At 32.3% G+C, this 24,240-nt stretch overlaps 1 protein-coding gene across 1 annotated transcript; it reads right to left on the reverse strand.

Moving 5' to 3' along the window:
* Positions 1-17,831: 17,831 nt before the first annotated feature.
* On the reverse strand, positions 17,832-24,030 carry LOC115716829 (cleavage and polyadenylation specificity factor subunit 2). The gene is made up of 18 exons (XM_030645738.2): positions 23,725-24,030; positions 23,432-23,600; positions 23,207-23,303; positions 22,949-23,075; positions 22,751-22,866; positions 22,529-22,623; positions 22,249-22,400; positions 22,098-22,155; positions 21,920-22,027; positions 21,295-21,547; positions 20,250-20,434; positions 20,074-20,166; positions 19,895-19,993; positions 19,172-19,303; positions 19,040-19,084; positions 18,786-18,956; positions 18,511-18,588; positions 17,832-18,253 (listed from the first exon to the last, which is right to left on the reverse strand). Exons 1-18 carry the CDS (start codon positions 23,871-23,873, stop codon positions 18,152-18,154), a joined length of 2,229 nt encoding a protein of 742 aa, XP_030501598.1. The 5' UTR covers positions 23,874-24,030; the 3' UTR covers positions 17,832-18,151.
* Positions 24,031-24,240: the final 210 nt, after the last annotated feature.

The raw sequence follows: 24,240 nt of genomic DNA on the forward strand, positions 1-24,240 counted from the left end.
TTAGCATTTAATTAAATATATACATAAATAAAAAAATTACATGAAAATTCAAAAAATTACATTTTTATTTGGAGAGTTTTATTTGCAACCGATAAATACACCTATTATTAAAAAATATAAATTTAAATAATTTTTAAAAATTACTTTTAATATTTTTTAAATCTTTTTTCTCGTATTATTTTATGTTAATTTCAATACTTATTTTAATTTTGTTTTTATAATTTTTTTAACTCGTGTATATATTTTTTTTATTTTTTTTAAGAAAATTTTATATAATTTTTTATTTTAATTTTTTTGTTATAATATTTAAAATATAATTTATTTTTATTTAATATGTATATTTTTTAAGAATATGAATTGGAAGAAAAAATTAAAAAAACTTAGTACAATTAAAGATATAAATTTTACATAAAATAATAATTATTAAAATGAAGTGTCTTTAAAATTTTTTGGGGTGGAGTGTGGTCGTTTCAAGGACTTATTGGATAAGTATACGGCGGCGTCCGGTCAGGCAGTCAATTTTACCAAGTCTGAGATGTGTTTTGGTGCATTGGTTGATAGAAGTCTTCGGAGTCGGTTAGCTGCTTTGTTGGATGTGAAAGTGGTAAATAATTATAGTTAGTATTTGGGACTTCCGTCGTTTGTTGGAAGGAGTAAAAAAGAGCTGTTTGAGATGATTAAGAATAAAGTTTGGCAAAAGGTTCGTGGTTGGAAAGGATCCATGTTTTCGGTGGCTGGTAAGGAGGTTCTTATTAAAGCCATCCTTCAAGCTATGCCGACATATACGATGAGTTGTTTTCAGCTACCGAAGAGTACTACAAAGAGTCTGCATAGTATGGCTGCTCGATTTTGGTGGGGATCGTCGGTCCGCCAAAAGAAAGTTCATTGGTGTAAGTGGAATTATATGTGTAAGCAGAAGGAGAAGGGTGGTTTGGGATTTAGAGACTTGGGGTTGTTTAATCAGGCTCTTTTGGCAAAGCAAGTTTGGCGGTGTTTGCGGTGTCCGACACTTTTGAGTAGTCGGGTTCTAAAGGCTTGTTATTATCCTGGTGTCGATGTGTTGGATGCTAAATGTGGTAGTCATTCCTCATTTATGTGGCATAGTATGATGTGGGGGAAAAAGCTTCTTTTAAAGGGGTATCGGTGGCGAATCGGGAATGGGAAAGGGGTTCAGGTATTGGATGATCCATGGTTGCCTCGGCCGGTCACATTCCGTGTTTATGATAAACCGGAGTTCCCGCAAGAGTTGTATGTGGTGGACTTGAAGTTGGCGGATGGGGGGTGGGATGAAGGGTTTATAAAGGCACATTTTAATGAGGAAGATGTTGATTTGATTTTGAACTTGCCAAGTGGGTCGTGGGGTGTGGAAGATAAAATAATGTGGCATTACACTAAAAATGGTGAGTATACGGTGCGTAGTGGATATCGGTTGGCTCATGATATGCGGGAGGTCTCCTATCAATCTAATGACAAGGAGAAGGAACAGTGGTGGAAATCTTTATGGAAAGCGAAGGTGCCGCCAAAAGTTAAGCATTTCGCTTGGAAGGTATGTCATACATGGCTCCCAACGAATTATGCATTGTCTAAACGAGGCATTCCGGTGGTGCCTACGTGCCCTCGGTGTAAGGGAGGATGGATTGAGGATGGTGCTCATGTGTTGTGGGATTGTTCTTGGAGTAAGGAGGTGTGGAAAAAATGTGGTTTGTGCGATCAAGTGGTTAAGGTTAGATCAAGTGATGTGTTGTTAGTTCTCCAACAGCTTCAAAAGGTTTGTTCTCCTTCCACCTTTGATTTTATTCTTGTTGTTTCATGGCACCTGTGGTCGGTTAGGAATAAGTATGTTCATGGGGGTTATCCTCCTAAGGCGGGAGATATTGTGGAGTGGTATGGGAAGTACGTTCAGGAATTTCAGCAAGGTGTTGGGCGATCTAAAGGGGGAGGGACTCGGCAAAAGCAACGATGGGAGCTGCCTGCTGTTGGGTGCTTTGCGGTGAATGTTGATGCGGGGTTTTCTTTACAAGAGGCAGGGGCGTCTATGTTGGAAATTATTTTACCAGGATCTTAGATCTACTCACAAGTATGTTTATTAACACCCTAAATATGAACTTTCTAAAACGATGAAATAAACACATATAAAGTTTAGGAAACCTTACATTGAGTGCAGCGAAATATAATGACTCCTTCCGTTCAGATATTTAGCCCTTGATTCCTTTCTGTAGCAGAGCATTATCAATATCTGAACCTGGATCTCTTTCTTTGATTCTTTAGCGCTGAAACTCCTCCTTGCTGAAAGTCTTTCTTCACGATCTTCCTCACTATGATTGAGGTATCACTTGTTGTGTGTGGGCACTACTCATACACTAAGAATTTCGAAATCTCAATGAGGAAGAGAAAGAGAGTGGATTCGGCCAAAGATAGGGAGAGAGAAGGCTCAGGTTTTTCTCTGAAGGAAAAATAGAAAATTTAAGTGTAATTTTCCTGAAGCCTTCACTATCTATTTATAGCATTCCACTAGGGTTAGGTTTGAATTATTTGGCATTAAAATAATGAAAATATCAGAGGGAAAAACCCTACAAAAGTGGTCGGCCCTACATAGTGGATTTGGGCCTCACTTTTTGCAATTTTGCAGTTTTATCTTTTCTGCATCTGATTTTCTCAAAAACGCCAATTTTTTAATTCAACCATTTAAATGCCAATTCTAACTATTTAATAACTATAAATAATCATTAAATAATATTGTCATTTATCATATTTATTAATTGAACCATACAAAGTATCATAATTAACAAATATGCCCCTAAAACTCTTTCTTTACAATTTCGCCCTTACTTAGTGAAAAATTCACAAATAGACATAGTCTAATTTGAGAATTACAATTGATTAATCAAAACCAATTATATGAGTCTTACAAGCAATATTATCTCAACTAGTGCGGGACCATGGGTCTATATAACCGAGCTTCTAATAAGTAGATTAAGAATTTAGCACTAAAATTCACTAACTTATTAATTCTTCGTTGAATCCACGCATAGAACTTAGAATTGCACTCTCAGTATATAGAATGCTCTATATGTTCCACCATATAGACACATCATTAGTTATCCATTGTTATAATCCTAATGTGATCAATGATCCTCTATATGAATGATCTACACTGTAAAGGGATTAAATTACCGTTACACCCTACAATGTATTTATTCCTTAAAACACTTGACCCCGTATAAATGATATTTCAGCTTATGTGAAATGAGTACTCCACCATTTATGTTTGTTTGGTCAAGCTCGAAGGAGATCATCCTTTGCTTACTATTCGCCAGATAGAAGCTATAGATTCCATGTTTATGATAGTGCTCCCACTCAATTGCACTACCGTGTTCCCAAAATGTACGTATCACCCTGACCTAAAAGTAGGCTTAACTAACAAATCAAAGAACACGTATAGCCTTTCAAGATTGAGCCTAATCATAACAGGATTAAGAACATTTGATCTAGGATCAACTAGGCGATATTGACTTGAATAGATATTACGGTAAGTTTAATAAATCTAAGTCAAAGTTCAATATCGGTCCCTTCCGATGCATACTCCATGCATCCAACCTGAGCTTTACTTTAACCAATGCCCTGGAAAGAACATAACATTTCTCCAAATGCAAGTAAACTCTTGTTGTAGATTATCATATCAGTAAAACCCTATGTTTAATAAATCTAGGAAATTTTATTCACATAGTCATGTTTACTTTCCAATGTGTTGACGGCACAATAAACAGGATCAAGTATGTGAAAAGGGTTTCAGATGAATTGATACATTATGTACATATAATCATGGAATAAATCATGTGAATCATGCAACATTAAATGTTATTTCTGATCTATATTAATAAGTGAATCTGATTATATTGAAATGAGTTTTATTTAGGGCATAAAACCCAACAAACTCCCACTTGCACTAATATAAAACAAAAAGTGCGTTTCAAATAATCTCAACACCTTGATATACAAATCAAGTGTAGTAGTAGTAAACTCCTCGTAATAGGATCTAAAAGGTTGAATTAACCACAACCTTTCCTCCACTATTACTCTTCCTTAATCACAAAATCATTGATAATGTGAAATTCCTCTCTATATGTCTACTCTCTTGGGATACTGGATTCTATATCTTTGGCAACTACTTTTGGTTAATCAGGAAATTAACACTAGTAGTTTAAGGCAATTTGGAATGATGCCAAAAATGTATAGAACTTTCCTTAGACTGAATAAGTACCTTTCCTGCAACTTTAACATTCAGTCTCTCTCTGGTAGACCTAGAGACTTCAGATAGGTTTTTACACTTCTCCAAAATCACTATTCCACCCCGAGTAACCACCATCTTATCAGAAAGATTTACTAGCACAAAGGCAAATTTCGAAATCTGATATGGTGTAGTCTAAGAGTTTTAAACACACCCTTATAGACTAACATATAGTTCCTCTTCTTTATCTTAAGATTTACTTGATTGTCTTCCAATGTTCTTCTCTGGATTAATGCGATACCTACTCATTACTCCCACTCAACAAATAGGTGCCCTCGGTCTAAGGCATACAAAAGCATATCTAAGACCTCTCACTGTTGATTTAAGAAATTCTTTCATGGCTTTATCTTTTCTGGAATAGTTGAGACTTTTCCTTAGATAAATAAAATCTATGTCTAAGAAGTTGTGAAGCTTCTATAGATTGCCATTAGAAAGAAAATGCTTCAGCATCTTACTAAAGTAAGTTGCTTGCATTAGAGTAAGTAATTACTAGGTATACCACAAGCCATAGGTTTAGATAAACTCAAACCTATAATACTAGGAACAGGAAGTTTTGTTAAGTCTATTGAATGGACTTATAAACAAAAATTTCCTTTTATGTCCTTGTAATAGAAAACTTTAGGTTATTCCATGTGAATGGATTAAACCATAGTTCTATTGGCTTTCTTCTTAGTTTCTTATCTTGACAATCCATTACTTGTTTAAACTCACAATGGATTTTAATTACTAGTGTCTCCCAAGTCATAAGAAGGTGAGTTCCTAGAAACTCTCCCACTACGAGAAGGTACCGTGAATTATGTCGAAGAAAACTAAATGGTATTGATCTCTTCGGTTGTGACAAGACAACAGAGGCAGTGGGATCATCATATGTCAAATAAGATGATAGAACACTTTTGGAATCAAGAATTAAATATCTCCTTTATTTGCTACTTTATTTTCAGACTTAGTCATTTTCTTAGAAAAGTAGTATTTGTTTGAACAAACACTTTCTTATCTATTGACTATGGGATGGTCCACCCCTAATCATTTAGAATAGCTAACAAACCATGGTTAACAGTTCTAGCTTTTCTTAAGATTTTGATTAGGTCATCCATGAATCTAGTAATGATTTACATTAAGTATACAACCATTGCATCATTTTGAAATTGTATTACCATAGAAGGAATTAGGCAACGACTAGTAACTAATCATCAACATGCAACTCGAAATTTCTGGGGAGGTAAGTTTGGATATAATGCAAAAATCAATTTAATGATCTTTGAACTGCATATCTACTAACTAGTTCTCCACCCCTATCAGTTCGCAAGATCTTTAACCACTTACCTTAATGGTTTTAACCATTGCTAGAAATTAATGAAATTTTTCAAACATTTCAAATTTCTTGCTAAAAGGTATAATCTAGAGTTATCGTTTTAAGAATACAACGAAAAACTCATATCCACTCCTGAATGTACATCCATCTGCGAATGAGATGAACTACTTTCAGTCGATATAGGCATATTAACTCTTTGCAGAGATTGATCTTGTCAAATCCACTATGAACAAGATACAAATGCCATAGATTAAAAAACATGTGGTAGTGTCTTTTGATGACTTAGGTTTAGTTACATCAAAGAATTCTTAGAATAGTGCAAGTGGATCCTGGTCACAGAATACCTAACTCATATTCCATACAGTTTTAATCCATTAATAGAAGATGGATGTTGAACACTTGAGAAAGTGTAACTGTATTGTATACGGAATTAGAAATATAAGAAAATTTCTGTTTGGAATCTAAAATTAAAGTCAAAGACTTAAATTTATACCAAATATAATGAGTAATTCTATCTTGGACCACCACTACTAATACAAACTCTAAGTCAGATTTGCCCATACAAGTAGGAGATTTCTAAGATTGAGGATTTATATCAATTGGGAATAGAATTTCGGGATTATAATCATATGCGTCATTTAATTTCTTAAGAGAAAATATAGAATGACATGAAATGATTTATAGACCATTCATCCAATGATATGTTATTGAGCTAATTCGAAATGAATAAGCTAAGAGGAATCAGGATAATTTCGTTTAAAATAAGAATCCAACGATGCTTCGATAAGCGAAAGTCAAAGTAATCTTATTTATACAATCTTCTTGTTTCATATCATAAAAATACTAGTCTAACGTGTCATCAATTGATGAACAGCTAGGTGTCGCATATACAATATTTATCTTTCGAGATCTAACACTATTATGTATGTCTAATGGTGAAAATCCACTAGGGATTTATCTCATTAGATAAACAAGCCAAGTTAGACCAACAATGAAGATTCGAAATTAAACTACAACTTAATAACAGAAAATAACATGGTTCAATACAAATTCATACACAATTCAGAAATTATAAGCATATCGCAAGTAGGAATGACAAGTGAAAATACTAAAACATACAATCCTAAATAATTTCCAAGGTTTTCAACAAACTGATATCAGTGTCCCGTTTAGGCGAGAGTCAAAGCTACCATTCATTGAATAGAGTTGTCAGCTCGTCTAAAATGTTAAACATTCTAGCAACCTTTTATTCGATCAAGATTGGAATTCAGCGTTGTCCCGTTTAGGCGAGAGTCAAGGCAATTCTATCTTATGAGCTTCCACCATTGTTTCATAATTTGCAAGTCAAGTATGGTCGCCACCATTAGGGTGATCCATACCATACAAAACACTTACAAACTACTTATCATGCGAGGTTAAACGGTGCGAAATTGCTAATGAACGTTCCTCCATTAGGGAGGATTACTCACTAAAACAAACGTGGTGTAAAACCCACAATGGAGATCGAATATCTTAATAATAAAGCTCATTATTTAAAGAGAGTTGTATTTTCTTTGATTCTCTTTATTTAATCTATTTATTTTAAATATATATTTATTTAATTAAAATTTCCAATTTAGAATGAAAAATTCTAAATATAAATTTTAATTTAATATTTATAAATTTTACTTAGATGAATATGAAAATAACATGAATTATTTCCATCTTAGTAATAATTTCCAATATATATTTTGAAAAATATTCAATTTAAGTTGTTACAAAATTAATTTAAATTAATTTACAACTCAAATTTAATTTTCTATAAATATATATTGCATTTCGAAAAATTAAAGTATTCAAGGACACAATTTTCGAAAATGCATATTAAAATAAAAAATAAATCCTGGAAAAATTACTCTAATTTAATGTTGGCCCAAAATTAATTAATAAAATTAATTTGCAACAAAAAATATAATTTTCCTATTTAATTAAATATATAAGAAAAATTTCAAATATTTAAGTATGATGATGAAAATCAACTTAAATATTAATTTTCTATTTAATTAAATACACTAGAAAAAATACTTCAAGCAAAAATATCACCTATCTAGATTTTCCTTTGACTAATTAATTCAATTTCTAATAATATACTTTAATTCAATTTATTTTAAATTAATCAATAAATGAAAAAATCATTGATTTAAGTTGATCCAAGAATTAATTAAAATAAATAATTAATTTACAACTTAATCTATTTTTTAAATAAAATTTGAAATTCCAGCATTTAAGAAATGCAATTTCAAAATTTGATTAATAAAATAAAGTAAAAAAATATTTTGAAAATTATTTAAATTTAGTTGAAAAAATAAATTTCAACTAAAAATAATTTTCTATTTAATTAAGTGTCATGAAAAAAAAATATTTAAGTATCATGATGAAAATCAACTTAGATATTTAATTTTCAAATTAATTAAATGTATTAAATTCAAGAAATAAATAATTAAGTGTAGAGAAGGCTTAATTATTAATCTCTAGTTTAATACTAGGAAAAAAATAAATTGTACCAAAATTAATTATTTAAATAATTAATTTCACAATGTATAATATTTTCCTATTTAATATTAGAAATAATAAGTAGTCTAGAAATAACTATCTAGAAAATATCTTATTTGACTAAGTATCTTTTCCACAAAATTTGAAAAAATATCTAATTTAAGTTGTATTAGAAAAAATCTAGAACTTAAATATTTTCAAATTTAAATTTAATTAAATATCAAAATTAAGTTATAACCACTTAATTTCAAAATATTCCATTTTAAGTTAATATTCGAAAAGATATTAACTTAAAAAATATCTAAAATATTCCATTTTAAGTTAATATTCGAAAAGATATTAACTTAAAAAATATCTAAAGAATCTTAATAACCAATGCCTAAAATTCCTCAACTTAATTTTGGAATTTTAAATCCAAAAGATATTCAGATTTAAGTTGGTTAGTTGTAGATAACTAAATATCAACTTAAATAGGAATATTTAATGAAAAATTTAAATTAAGCTCCAGAAATAATCTAGATGGTTATAATTCTATATTTAATTAAATACAAGAAAATACATATAGTTTAGCTTAGAATAAAGAATTCTTTAAACTATTATTTTCTTAAATTAATTTCAAAATAAATGAAATTAATTATGTTGCTAATCAATTTTATTAGGTTAAACTAGTTTAATTAACCTAGTACAGTTATTCAAATCAGGCAAATGGGCCTTCACAATTGGGGTGGTTCATGTGAGGGGGTGCTGGGTTCAGTATGTCGTACCCACTACTATGGCTCCCAACTCTCACACAAGGCCCAAAAGAGAGGAATTTAACCTTAATAAGAACAACTGTTATTAATTGAATAGGCCCAAAAACTAAATGGACCTAAATAAATTCTATCAAGAACTATGATAATTTATTTTAGCAACAGCAACCTATATGCATCTATAATAAAATTAAACACATAGGCTCACACAGGCACACTTTGGATGGGTCCTATCATGTTGCTAGGTCATACACAGATGAAAGAAGATTGTAAATATACCTGTTACAAATTATTATCTTGACCAAGGGAGCCATCAAATCATTAGATCTGGCAAAAAGTAATCATGGCTATTTGCAATCAAGTAATAATAGGTTTTGAAAACTTACAAACAAGCTAAAACACATACTCTTGCAACAAGGTTAGCTGGATAATTGGATGTAGGATTTATTTAATTTTAAATTAAATTATTAATTTCGAAATAATTAATTAAATAAATAAAATATTTATTTTTCGAAAATTTAAAAATAATAAAAAAAAATCGATTTTTTTTTTTAAAAAATTAAATTTAAAATTAAACCTACAATTTTGAAAAATTAGGTTTCAACCAACCTAAATATCATTTCAAAATTTGCTAACTACTTTTAAAATTTAAATGTTATTTTATAAATAAAAATTAAATAAAAAATTAGAAAAGATAAATGAATATCTTTTTCAGATTTTAAATGTAATTTAAATAAATAAAATAACAAAATTTAAAAGTTAGCAAAATATCTTATATCTATTTAAAATTACATGATTATAGTTATCTTATTTTAAATTTAAATAAGGTCAAATTATTTAAAAAAAAAATTAATTTAAAAATTTAAAATCTGACCTTAAATTTAAAAATAAGATAAGATATAATCAAATTTAAAAATAAGATAGATAATTAAGCAAATAAGATAGATACTACCTATTTTAAATTCAAATTACACTAATATCTTGAATTAAATTTAAAAAATATTAAATTAATTCATAATGATAATTAGAATTGAATTAGGAATAGTAATAGTATAAATATAGAACTACACAAAAAATCGGAAGTTAATTCCATGAAAAAGCATGAAAAATCGAAGAAAAACGAAAAAATTGTGAGCTGTACGGACAGTTTTCGCGATCGCAGGAAATTTTCAGCACAGCCCCGTTTTTTTCGAATCTTCAAAAAATCATAACTAATTCAAATTAAATTCGAAATTGAGTTCTGTAAAAAAGTAACTTGCTTAATTTTTTCCATACTATCCAATAAAAATAATTCCAGAAACAGAATCGCAATTATTTTTCACGAAAATTCACAAACATCAATCAATCATCAAATAACACTCAATACAACATGATACCATCCAAAAACAAACAAACAATCGTTTTAAAGTCCAATTTTCTTGCAAGTAAATCAATTACCATGGCTCTGAGGCCAGTTGTTGGAAATTATTTTACCAGGATCTTAGATCTACTCACAAGTATGTTTATTAACACCCTAAATATGAACTTTCTAAAACGATGAAATAAACATATATAAAGTTTAGGAAACCTTACATTGAGTGCAGCGGAATATAAAGACTCCTTCCGTTCAGATATCTAGCCCTTGATTTCTTTCTGTAGCAGAGCATTATCAATATCTGAACCTGGATCTCTTTCTTTGATTCTTTAGCGTTGAAACTCCTCCTTGCTGAAAGTCTTTCTTCACGATCTTCCTCACTATGATTGAGGTATCACTTGCTGTGTGTGGGCACTACTCATACACTAAGAATTTCGAAATCTCAATGAGGAAGAGAAAGAGAGTGGATTCGGCCAAAGATAGGGGGAGAGAAGGCTCAGGTTTTTCTCTGAAGGAAAAATAGAAAATTTAAGTGTAATTTTCCTGAAGCCTTCACTATCTATTTATAGCATTCCACTAGGGTTAGGTTTGAATTATTTGGCATTAAAATAATGAAAATATCAGAGGGAAAAACCCTACAAAAGTGGCCGGCCCTACATAGTGGATTTGGGCCTCACTTTTTGCAATTTTGCAGTATTATCTTTTCTGCATCTGATTTTCTCAAAAACGCCAATTTTTTAATTCAACCATTTAAATGCCAATTCTGACTATTTAATAACTATAAATAATTATTAAATAATATTGTCATTTATCATATTTATTAATTGAACCATACAAAGTATCATAATTAACAAATATGCCCCTAAAACTCTTTCTTTACAATTTCGCCCTTACTTACTGAAAAATTCACAAATAGACATAGTCTAATTTGAGAATTATAATTGATTAATCAAAACCAATTATATGAGTCTTACAAGCAATATTATCTCAACTAGTGCGGGGACCATGGGTCTATATAACCGAGCTTCCAATAAGTAGATCAAGAATTTAGCACTAAAATTCACTAACTTATTAATTCTTCGTTGAATCCACGCATAGAACTTAGAATTGCACTCTCATTATATAGAATGCTCTATATGTTCCACCCTATAGACACATCATTAGTTATCCATTGTTATAATCCTAATGTGATCAATGATCCTCTATATGAATGATCTACACTGTAAAGAGATTAAGTTACCGTTACACCCTACAATGTATTTATTCCTTAAAACACTTGACCCCGTATAAATAATATTTCAGCTTATGTGAAATGAGTACTCCACCATTTATGTTCGTTTGGTCAAGCTCGAAGGAGATCATCCTTTGCTTACTATTCGCCAGATAGAAGCTATAGATTCCATGTTTATGATAGCGCTCCCACTCAATTGCACGACCGTGTTCCCAAAATGTACGTATCACCCTGACCTAAAAGTAGGCTTAACTAACAAATCAAAGAACACGTATAGCCTTTCAAGATTGAGCCTAATCATAACATGATTAAGAACATTTGATCTAGGATCAACTAGGCGATATTGACTTGAATAGATATTACGGTAAGTTTAATAAATCTAAGTCAAAGTTCAATATCGGTCCCTTCCGATGCATACTCCATGCATCCAACCTGAGCTTTACTTTAACCAATGCTCTCGAAAGAACATAATATTTCTCCAAATGCAAGTAAACTCTTGTTGTAGATTATCATATCAGTAAAACCCTATGTCTGATAAATGTAGGAAATTTTATTCACATAGTCATGTTTACTTTCCAATGTGTTGACGGTACAATAAACAGGATCAAGTATGTGAAAAGGGTTTCGGATGAATTTATACATTATGTACATATAATCATGAAATAAATCATGTGAACCATGCAACATTAAATGTTATTTCTGATTTATATTAATAAGTGAATCTGATTATATTGAAATGAGTTTTATTTAGGACATAAAACCCAACAGTCTACTGGTGTGGTGGTGAGGGATGAAGTGGGAATGGTCCGGTTTGCATCTGCTACTGTCGTGCGGTTTGCAAGATCACCGTTAGTGGCTAAGCTTATGGCCATTTGGGAGGGGTTGCTGGCTGGTATACAACGCTGGCTGCCAAGGTTTCTTGTTCAGACGGATTGTCTGCAGCCGGTGCGACTTATTCATGGTGAAGAGTTGGGGTGTCGAGAGGAGGATGGTCTTATTATGGAGATTCAAAGATTGCTTCAACATGGTTCTGTTGGCGGGTTGCGGTTTGTATTTAGGGAAGCTAATGTGGTAGCTCATGTATTAGCCAATTATGCTTTGGTTAACAAAGTTAGAGCTATGTGGATCGGGGTTTCTCCCCCTTGTGCTTGTCACGCTATTGATCGTGACTTGCCAGTTCCTTGTAATCGGTAGTATTGTTTAATGAAAGGTTTTGTTCTCAAAAAAAAAAAAAAAATGGGGTGTAAATAAAATTTTCCTTTTATTTTTGCAAGAAAAACATTTATATCTATTTTTTATTTTATTTACCAAAATCCCACATACACATAATATTTATATATTTGATACTGCCATGTTCTTCTTTCACTTTCTCATATATTTTTAGTTTCTCTTTTAATTTTTTATTTTAAGTTTTTGTTTGAATCATTTCCACACAAGATAAACGGTATTTCCTCTTCATAAAATTGCTCGTGTATGATCTCCAACTTCTCTTGAAGAAATTGTCCAAGTTTTCTTCTTTCTTTTTATTTTCTTTAATCAAATTTTATATAAATAGTTGTCAATCGTTCATCATCTTCTCTATCTCAATCTGTTAAAAAACCCATTCTTAAGAAGCAGGTTTGAAAAAGTTCTAAATCTTAAAAAATTGTTGAGAAATCTTTGGCCAACAAAAGTAAAAGGAAACGAGCTATCGTAAAATCGTTTTTAAAAATCTTGTTGTTGATATATTTATTTGTTATTAATTGTGCTTATTTGCCCATAATTTTTTTTTGTTCTTTTAAAAGTTGGATTTTTGTGTGTATATATGTATATAAAGGTACATCTACCATATGTTCGATGAAACGCCTGAACTCAGCTAAATTAGTTATACCTCTAACTAGGAGTGTTCGCGGTGCGGGTGGTGCGGTTTTTGACTATTTTTCAAACCAACCCGCACATGCAGTTTTTCCAATTTCTCAAACTGCACCCGCACCGCGAAACTAAAAACCCGCAAAAACTGCACCGCAAAAAATAGTACAGTGCGGTGCGGTTTTTGTGGTTTATGCGGTTTGGACTATCACTAATTAATTAAATTATCACAAATACAACAAACTTTGAGCAAAACTTGTCAAAATACCATAAGGCTTGAATATAAATATGAAAAAAAAAATTAAATGTCAACAATATAATAATTAGTGGAGTTTGGGTTGAATATTCACATACTGGACCTAAATAAATATAAAAATTGGTATTTTTATAATGTGCGGTGCAGTGCGGTTTGAACCGCATATTAACAATTCAAAATCGCAAACCGCACCGCACCGCGCGGTTTAGGAAAAATTCAAACCGCGACCGCACCGCAAAGAATTTCAAACCACATTTTTTTTGCGGTGCGGGCAGTTTGAGCGGTTTGGGCGTTTGATGAACACCCCTACCTCTAACTAACTTAGCTTCTTCGTGCCTATGTATATACATTCACTTGTAACATTCAAAACACATAGTAATAAAATAAAAGCTCAATTGCTTTTACTGCTTTACTCTGTTCTTCCTCATATGGTATCAGCAGAAAACACGCTCACTGCATCAATGGCGAGGCCTTCCACACGCTCACAAGATGGTGTTCCTCCATCCACAAATGAGCACACTCAAGCCAAATCACATCTTGATGCTACTTTTGCTCCCGTTGTCAACAATTCCGTTGCTCCATGACAAAATCCACCTTCAAGATCGCGTTCTCAAAACATCGAGGACATTATCGAACCAGTCCAATCTTCTCCAGACCCTCCTGCTGGTGATCTTCGTCAAACTGTGATTCCTAGACGTCATTCTTTGACTGTCGATCGTCTAGCACATGAAGATGTTTCTAGTCCTTTCTTCCTCAACACCGCAGATCACCTTGGTTTGGTTCTGGTTTTAATAGTTCTTAATAGTGCTAACTATCAATCTTGGAAAGAGAGATAACAATGGCGTTGACTACAAAAAATAAATCTGCCTTCATTGATGGTTCTCTACCTCGACCTGCGAATGGTAATCCTCTTTTCAATTCTTGGATTTATTGTAACAATATGGTCATGTCTTGGCTCATCAATTATGTGTCTTCTGAAATAGCACAAAGCATCATGTATTTTGATCTTGCTAGAGACATGTGGCATGATCTTCAAGAAAGACTCAATGAGGGCAATGGACCTCGAATCTTCAACTGTAAACTCAACTTACTCAGTTGCAGCAAGGTGATCAATCTGTCACCTCTTATTTTACAAAATTTAAATCAATTTGGGATGAACTAAAGGAGTTCCAACCCAATACCACTTGCACTTGTCTTGCTATGAAGCTTTCTCTTGATTACTACAATCAAAACCATGTTTTGCAATTTTTTATCTGGTCTCAATGAGTCGTATGCTTCAGTACAGGCTCAGATTCTTTTGATTGAACCTATCCCCAATCTTTCTAGACTGTTGGCTATGATAGTCCAAGAAGAAAGGCAACGAATCCTTGGTTCATCTGATTTGCCTTCTTTAGCATCTTTAGTTCGACCCTCCACATCCACAAATCCTCCACGCTCAAAGAAACCTCAACCATCATGAACTAGGCCACTACGTTGACAAGTGCTAGTTCTCCACGGTTTCCCACCAGGCTTTGGAGATAAGAAAATAATTGACAAAGGAACAGTTGCTACCAATCTTGCCACCAGCACTGATTCAGAAAATGATGTTGCTACTTCCCAGTTGGATCTTTCTACCAAATGTCAGCAATTTGTTCACTCCTCAGCCAACAATTGAGTCAAGCACCACCACGCGATGATCCCAACAATGTCCATGCAACATCTAACATGGCTGGTAACTCATTTTCTTTTCCATCTTTTTCTTGGATACTTGACAGTGGAGCCACACACCATATGTGCTCCAACAAACATTGTTTTTCTTTCTTTACATCTATTGTTGCATTTCCACTTCATGTTCTTTTACCTAATGGCACTACAATCCCAGTTCAAGGCATTGGTATTGTCCAAATCAACAGACACATCACTCTAACTAACGTGCTTTTTGTACCAACATTTAATATCAACCTATTTTCCATTACTGCATTTATTGACAATACATCTAATCTAGTTTTATTTCAACATAACTCTTGTGTCATACAGGCTCTTTCCCTCAGGATCTACCAAGAAGCCACAAGAGAGGCAAGCACATTGAGAGAAAATACTATCTTCTAAGAGATATAGTAGAAAGATGTGATGTGACAGTCTTAAAGATTGCATCAAAACATAACCTGGAAAATCTATTCACAAAGACGCTACTAGCAAAATCTTTTATGGGTTATATAACTAATATGGGATTAAAGGAGATGCCCAATTTACTTTTAGGGCAAGTGAGAGATTGTTAGAGTTTATGTCCTGAAAAACCTTTTAATTTTTTTGTGATTATAAATAAGAGTTGAATATTGTTATATATAAATATCAAAAAAATTCTTACCCATACATGAGGTTGTGACTTGTATTGTATGGAGAATTAAGATCACTTAATCATGAATTAAACAGTCAGCAACATATTAAAGTTTTAGACTCTTTAATCAACAGTTACTAGTGTGGTGCATTGATGGTCGTTATTCAGTGCAAATTACTGATGTATCATAACTTCTAAGTGAAAGTGTTGTATATGATAGAGATTATCTATGACAATGATCGATATGTATATAGGTTGTCTTTATCAAACATGTTGTTTACTATAAAGACCTAATTTATATCATAATGATGATCAATAGTAGATCGGCCTAAATTCTGAGTAATCATGAACTCATGTCCATGTTATTAGTTTCTTTGATTCACTCGTTAAAGTTTCTCAAAGAAGATGATTCTTACAACTTCTGTTTTGAGAATCTAATAATGTGGATGTCTGGAAACATAATCTACAATTATAGAATCCTGACTTTCCTTAACGAATCGAATGTTGGTTCCCTTTATGTGTTAATTCTAGAATTAAAAAGTTCCAGGCAAATTTAGATTGGATCTAAATTACACTTTGACCAGTGAATTATTAGAACTAAAGGATAAAGAAGTAATTAGAATGGTAAAATAGTAATTTAACCAAAACTAATTACGAACAAACAGAAGGAGGTTAAATCACTGGAATTTATTTTATCAATGGACACTACAGTAAAACTCAATAAATATAATTCTATAATTACTAAGAGTTCAATTCTATGTTTATAGTTGAGTAATCATGGAACTAATAAGGGTAAATTCTATTTTGGACCCTGTGTTTTGTAAAAGTTACAGATTGGACCCTCTGTTTTGTTAAATGACAAAATGAACCCTATATTTTTTAAAATGGTACAAATAGGATCCTGAGTTCAGTTTTTGACAATTTTTTTGATATAATCAACTTGAAGACAATTCCTAACACGAACAGATGTAGAAAATTTAACCAGTTTTGTCATAACACCTCTAGGATTATTATTAAGTTTAATTTCACAAAAAATCAAGTTATGGTCCTATTTGTATTATTTTAGAAAATACAGTCTTTTTTATTATTTAACAAAACAGAAGGTCCAATCTATAACTTTTACAAAATACTGGGTCCAAAATAATATTTATAAATAATTTATTTTTCATATTAATTAATTAAATAAATTAAGAAAAATAAATAAAAATCGTCACGACAAAATCTCTCTCAATGGCGACCATAGTCGCCTCTAGGCTGCACACAACTCACCTCTCCTCTTTGTAACCTCGTGACCCCAAAAGCTTGGGAGAAATAGGACATACAGAACAAGTGAAGGAAAGAGAAGATTTTCTCCAATTTTTGTTTTTTTTTTCTTGAAAAAAAATATATAATTATTTAATTTTAGTTATATTTATTTTTTAAATTTTAATTTTTTAATTTTTCTAACTTAAAATGATTTAAATGAGTTTTTAAAGTAAAAATCCACATGAAATAATTAAGAATTGTGGCGTATCCTGTGATATTATTGCCAAGAAAGTGTCATAAAAAGATATTTTTACAACCAAAAAAAAAAAACTTAAATATTTAACGTAAAACTTAAATATTTTTGCCAAATTAATCATATATAAATACATATATGCTTCCCCGTTTTATTTTAATTTTTAAGGTACACCCAAAAATTTTACACTTCAATTATGAATAAATCAACTTAAATTAATTTGGACTTAATATTTAAATGAAAAAATATATATTATTTCATATATGTATTCTTTTACAATGTAAGAAGGAAGAAACAAAATAAAAATATTATACATATACATATATTATGCAAAATTAAACTAGTAAAACAAAAATAAATTTATACATTTTAAGGAACAAACAAAACTCCATTAAAAAAATATTCACTCCTATATATGAAGTGTAGGAAAAGAGTGAGCTTAGTACTCCTTGCAAGTTTGTATAATCGCTTGGAAACCTTTTGTATTGTTGCTATCATTAAATAATACAGCAGAACCTGCCTCCAATATTTTCCTGAATTGTGTTACCCTTTCATTGAATTTTCTACGTGATAACTGACAATTGATTTGCTAAGCTACAGCCTACAGTCACATTACCAATCTACATGCCATTGTGTAAATTCCAAAAAAAAAAAAAAGAGAAAAAGAAAAATAATAATAATAAAAAAGAAAACTCTTCTCACTGAGAGCCCTTTCAGCTTCACAAGTCTCAAAAAAAATGGGGTAAGAATAAGTTTGCCTTTGATTTTAAAGCAGATAAAACTGTGAATACAGATAATCTCTAATCTTATAATAATCCTCGCATAAGGGCCCTTCAATAACAATTTGCTGCGTACCAGGACCACCACCCTACATTTCAAATATGATTATCAAGTCAAGCATCTTGGATTACAAACTAGAAACAAACCATTTTTTCCTCAGAGAAATGCTAAAGAGGACCTTAAAGGTGCCTAACACTATACCTTTATTTAATATGCTTCAATTAATTTTAAAATGAAACATATTAAATCTATTACTAAATTATACCAAAACCGATATGCTATGTCCTAAGGTAAACTATTCATATTTAACAAAATAGAATTCAATTGGGTGAGATAATAACTGACCTTATGGCTGGCATCCCCAACCTTTCGCAGTGTCACATATTCACCGCATCGTAGAGCACCCCCGCCAGCAAATTCAGCCTGTGAAGCATATAAATAGTAGCAAGGTATTATTCGATGAAGCATAAATGATATTAAGACCAGATACATTATGCAGTCTGTGATCGCAAAGCAAAGATCGGTGTCTATTTTTCAGTTTGGCAGGACATTTATATATTAGGGGATGTGGGAGGTAAAATACATATATCTTATTTTAGCGACAAATGAAAATTGGGTACCTGAACACCATTATCGGCAAGAAACTGCTTGAAATTTGCCATTTTCAAATCACCTACAAGGACTGATTTATGTGGCGGTGGTGGTGCCGTTGAGAGGGGAAGTAAAGACAGTGTGTCATTTTCTGCCTTCCCAACTTCAGAATCAACCCAAGCTATTTCATATTCTCCGAGCTGTGTTTGCAGATCAGTAACGTCAAGAAAAATTACAAATGGATTATGTGAGATAAACAAAATTCTGAGGCTTTGGTGCTCACCTTCTTAAACAACACATTACTCATAAGCTTTTCTGACAGTTGTACCTGTTTTTCAACATAACGTAAGCCAAATTAATTGTAATTTCAGAAATGACAGACTAAGAAGGGGAAAAAAATTACATAGAACAATACCTTATAAGCACATAAATCAGAGGTGACATCAATTGTTTCTTCAAGTTGAGGAGCATAAACATGAGGACAAACTTGCTTCATGCAGTGTTGCTTCAAATGTTCTGTGGCTTCTGCTGTTCCATGGACCAGAACCTCCAAGAAGTAACACAGAACATAAGATTATGTACAATAAATCAAATACCCACATAAAATTGCTGAAAGATTAAAAATAGTCATATATAAATACAAATATATTTTTATATATATATTGACTTATAAAACTTATTCCGAAATACTCTAAGAAATGCTGGGACCTTTGCCTTGAGAGCATTCAGAATTAACACGCAAAAGAAATTTAAAAATTTATTTAAATATTTTGTTACTAGTGTCATGTTATTTGGACAAAGAAACCATTATAGGATGAAAGGTAGGGCCATGTTGCATAAAAAATTGAGAAATGTTCAGGAAGAGAATTAGTATCACAAATAAACATCATGAAATATTTATGTGCCTGCATAACAGGTACATGCATGGCTTCACAAGCTAAGATGGTGCAATACTGTGAGAGTATACATTTAAGACACATAGAACACTAAATTCAGTTCTACAATAAAATTCCAATTCCACTCGACCAAAGATGTAGCAATACAAATCCAGTATTGATGACATTTGACACATGAGAAGACAAAAAAAAAACATAATGTAATAAAAATGGGGAAAATACAGAACAGGAAATATTCTTACAAGCTTTAGAGGAGCCATATGGGACAGGATCGACTTGATGGATCTTGCATCAGAACGGCCCTCAAAATCCATATACAGCAATGAACATTTGACTGACACCTGAATCAGTAACACAATTTCTTATTTAACATCATCACAAAAGTCAAATGCTATTCAGTGATACAAAAAGTTCAACTTACAGTCAATTCGTTAGATACAACTTTTGATGGCTTCGTGTCAAGTATCAAACTAGCAGAGGCATCATCAAGCTTGCCCTCCATATCACCACCCATCTGCGGTGACAAAACCTAAAGTTTTAAGTATAAAAGCTTAACATCATAGCAAGAATCAAATATTCCAAATGGTGGCTACTCACAAGCATTCCTGCTTGGTCCATGTCTTCATCCTTGATTACATAATCATCAGGGTTAATAATTTCACCAAAATCATCCCACTCAGAAGTATTTTCAAAAAAGGGAAAAATTGGAGCAACACTGGTGGAAGGTGGAACAAATCCATCAATCAATATATCCCGGTATCCACTGCCACGTGGACCTGCCACTGTGATGATACATTATACAATCAGAACAATATAATATTATGAAAACGATATAAACTGAAGGTATCATAATCTAAGTGAAATGATTCATCGTAATCGGAAATATGACAAACATGCTTACTGTACAAAGAAAACTGGCATACTCATTTATTTTAATCATGAAAGAAAACTACTTGCAAACACATTAGAGTTTTTATTTTATTTTTTAAACACAGACAAGAATAAAGCATGGACTCCAAGAAGGGTCAATGAGCAACACACAAAATTTGTGCACCCAAACCAGACAGATGAACTTTCATGCCATACAAGAAGCTGACTTGCACAATAAAAGCAGAATTATCATTCTAAGTGCATTATTTTAAAAAATAGATTATTTTGTTTAAGACAAATATATTATGTAACATGTAAATTCACCTTGAACTAGATGTTGCAATATGAAACACTAAACAGTACCTTACTAATCAAAGTTATAATAATGTACAAAATAATCAACATTCCATAAGAAATTAAATTATTTCTGACAATTAAGAAAATCACATAAATAAACAAAGCATTCAAATACACAGGTTCTACAAGTTAAAATTAATTTGAATATGCACTCAAAGAATGAAACTTCATATGTTTAAAATTTAAAATTTAAATGACTTCTATTAATTTTCGTGTCGAATGAGTTAGTTTAAAATCAAGCGGGTTGACCTCTCTTTGGACTCAATTTTCCATCCATTTCAACTCAATTTTGACCTGTTCCTTATTTTACAAGAAGTCACATTGTTCTTTCATAAATTGAACTACCTTTACCAAGAATCACCCATCGAACAAACTAGCTCAAACAGATGACACAAATTCACAACTTTATACATACCATCTGGCAAAGGATGAGTATTGCTGGCATCAACGACCATTGGATCACTCACATTAACATCAGGTCCAATAGAAGCTTTTGATTCCTCCTCTTTAATAAGGCTAGCTTTTAGAGCTTCCTCTCTTTTTATTCGGTTTTGTTCTTCTTCATAGGCAATTAGTTCCTCCCCAACTAAAGGGACCCTCTTGGATAAAGTGACTTTAACTGCTTTTGGAGGTGGATCTGCTTGAAGCATGCGGGCCAAAGTGCCAAACTACATAAATGGTAAAGGTACAAAACTTTTAGGCATAAACAAAAAAGATGACCCAGTAAGTTTAGGAGTACATCTCTTAAGATGGGAGACATAATATAGTACATTAAAATAAATAACAAATTATGTATTAATCTAATGCCACAGCATTCTGATTTCCTCAGAATAAATAAATAAATAAATAAAAAGTATCTAGTTCATTTAATTTAAAAAAGAAAACTAAGTTAACGTGAAGTTGATTACTCATCAAAATAGTACCGCATAAGCTAATTTGGAAACTGCTTCAACTGAATTTCTAAGATTTTGCACTACAAATTCAAATAACTGCCAAGCCAAGAATGCTTGATTTGAAGAGTTCTAATCCTACAAAAGTACCTGGCCTCTCTCTGTAAAAAGCATGAGATTCCGCGCATCATTTGCCCAGTCAACAAATATATCATGGGAGAAGCCTGCTTCCAAACTGGCCATTGATGCTAGAACCACCTATATTGCATGTATAAGTCAAGGTAAATGAAAAATAAGCATGGTGCGCAAAGCATTTGGCGAGTCTAACCTTTGGACCATCTGGAACAGTATCAAGCTCATTCTTGTTAACTAAAAGTGTGACATTCCTGCAAGCATTTCCATGTGTGTCTCGTAAGTAATTATCAACTAAGGTGAATAAACTTCATTACTAAATGATCTAAACTAATCAGATCACTTACTTCAGAAGAAAGGCATTGTCACGTGTCTTTTCAAAAGACTTTGCAATAGAATCACTCATCCATTCAAGGAAACTTTTGACATAGTCAATGGTGCTTGATGAAACATATGTTAAAAAGTATATGGGATAGTTCAGATTTTCCTCTGCCCAGCACTGAAAATAGTTATGTAGATATTATGTCACCACTAGAATGTAACAAAGAGAAAAAATCTAAGTCATAGATACAGAAAATAACAAACTAAATAAGAAAAGTGCTAGCAATGTTGCCTCAACTGACTAACCGATTCCAAAATTTGAATAAGTTCCAAAACTCGCCCAGCAGTATCAACAGGTAGTAACACTTTTCCATCTGCCCTTAGAATCTTCTTTATGGTATCTAGTACAAGAATGACAAAACTACGTTCATAGCTAGAATCCAAGTATGTTTGTAACAATGTAATCAGCATTAATTCACAGCAAGCATTCCATATTGGAGAATGAAACAAAAATTAAACTATGTATACCTGTAAATTCTTTGTCCATTTGGCGTCTGTAAGGCTGGTTGTTCAAAGCATTATAGGCATCTGTTATTAAAACGGCAGGGCGCACAAAAGAGGATGGATTTATTCCATTCAAATGCCTGACAAAAATCATAGCAATAAGCAACTTTTCTGATAATCTTATGCAATAAAAAATTCATGTAGGGGAGCAAAATGAGTTACTTTTCTTTCCGATGGTTGAAGTCAACAGCATATATAACGTCCTCCCCATCCTTAGTAATCTTCCACACAGTACCACCCAACAAATGCCCAGCCACATGAGGTGATATAACAATCCCTTCTCCCTTACCTAATGGAAAAATATACAAAACCCAATACACCCTTTTATTCAATTTCAACATCTTCTCCTCTCTCCTTTTTCTTTAATCCTACCAACAAATTAACACACACATACAAAGAAAGGGTAAAAAGAAAACTAACCAGAAAGGTGATGATTTTGGGCATAGGTAAGTCGGGTAACATTCTGGAAAGCAGAATCAATATCATCCAAAGTAAACAAATCGAACTCAGATACTTGCTGCACAAGAAAGAAATTAGCATTAAACACATAGGTAGTACTCTAAAGTAATGTTCCCATTAAATAAAAAGATTACTACTTAAGCTAAAAGAAAGGCATAAAATAAAAATTAAGACAAAAATTGCCACCTTCCGTGAGAGAAATTGATCATACATAGTGAGAAGACCTAATCTATAAACGGGCTCAGTGGAAAAAACTTCAGCTGAAAGCCCAAATTGTTTCATTGCATATGGAAGCGCCCCCAGATGAAGTGTATCTGGGTGAGATAGCAGAACTGCATCAATGGTTGAAGCTACCCTGAGCATAAAAGGAGGAAAAATCAGCACAGGCGTTTGAAGTTACAAATAAGAAACGAAAGTATACATACATATATATGTATATATGTATATGTAAATGTATATATATATAGAGAGAGAGAGACTTGGAGAGAGGTTGAAGAATAGAAGGTTCGAAATGGTCGTTCCAGCCACAGTCGATGAGGAGATTGAAACCGTCGATTGAAACCAAGTACGACAATGGGCTCTCGCTGTAGACACCGCAAAGCGGCGTTATCTGAACTGAAGTCCCCATTGTTTCTCTCTTCGGCTCGAGTTCGAGCTCTTCTCCCTCTCTCTCTCTCCCTGCCTGTGCAAATGAAAATCAGTCTTTTGGAGAGGGAAAGGGAATTGCACTAAAACGATGTCGTATCAACACTCAAGCGTACTTTACTTCTTCTGTTTTTCGCCAACTCCTCTTGCAAATATACCCTCAACCTTAGGTCAAATGCACAATTTCCCCCTCTCTTCTTTTTTTTTAAAAAAATAAAATAAAATAACATTTCATTGATAAAATGTAGTAGATCGTAAAGATAAGTTGGAAAATCATCCATTCCAACTAGCTTACTATTTATCTTAATTGTATATACAGCTAAAATTCACGAGTAGCTATATTGACCGAA

The sequence above is a fragment of the Cannabis sativa genome, chromosome 5 (genome assembly GCF_029168945.1).
Source record: "Cannabis sativa cultivar Pink pepper isolate KNU-18-1 chromosome 5, ASM2916894v1, whole genome shotgun sequence".
In the NCBI taxonomy this organism is placed as follows: Eukaryota; Viridiplantae; Streptophyta; class Magnoliopsida; order Rosales; family Cannabaceae; genus Cannabis; species Cannabis sativa.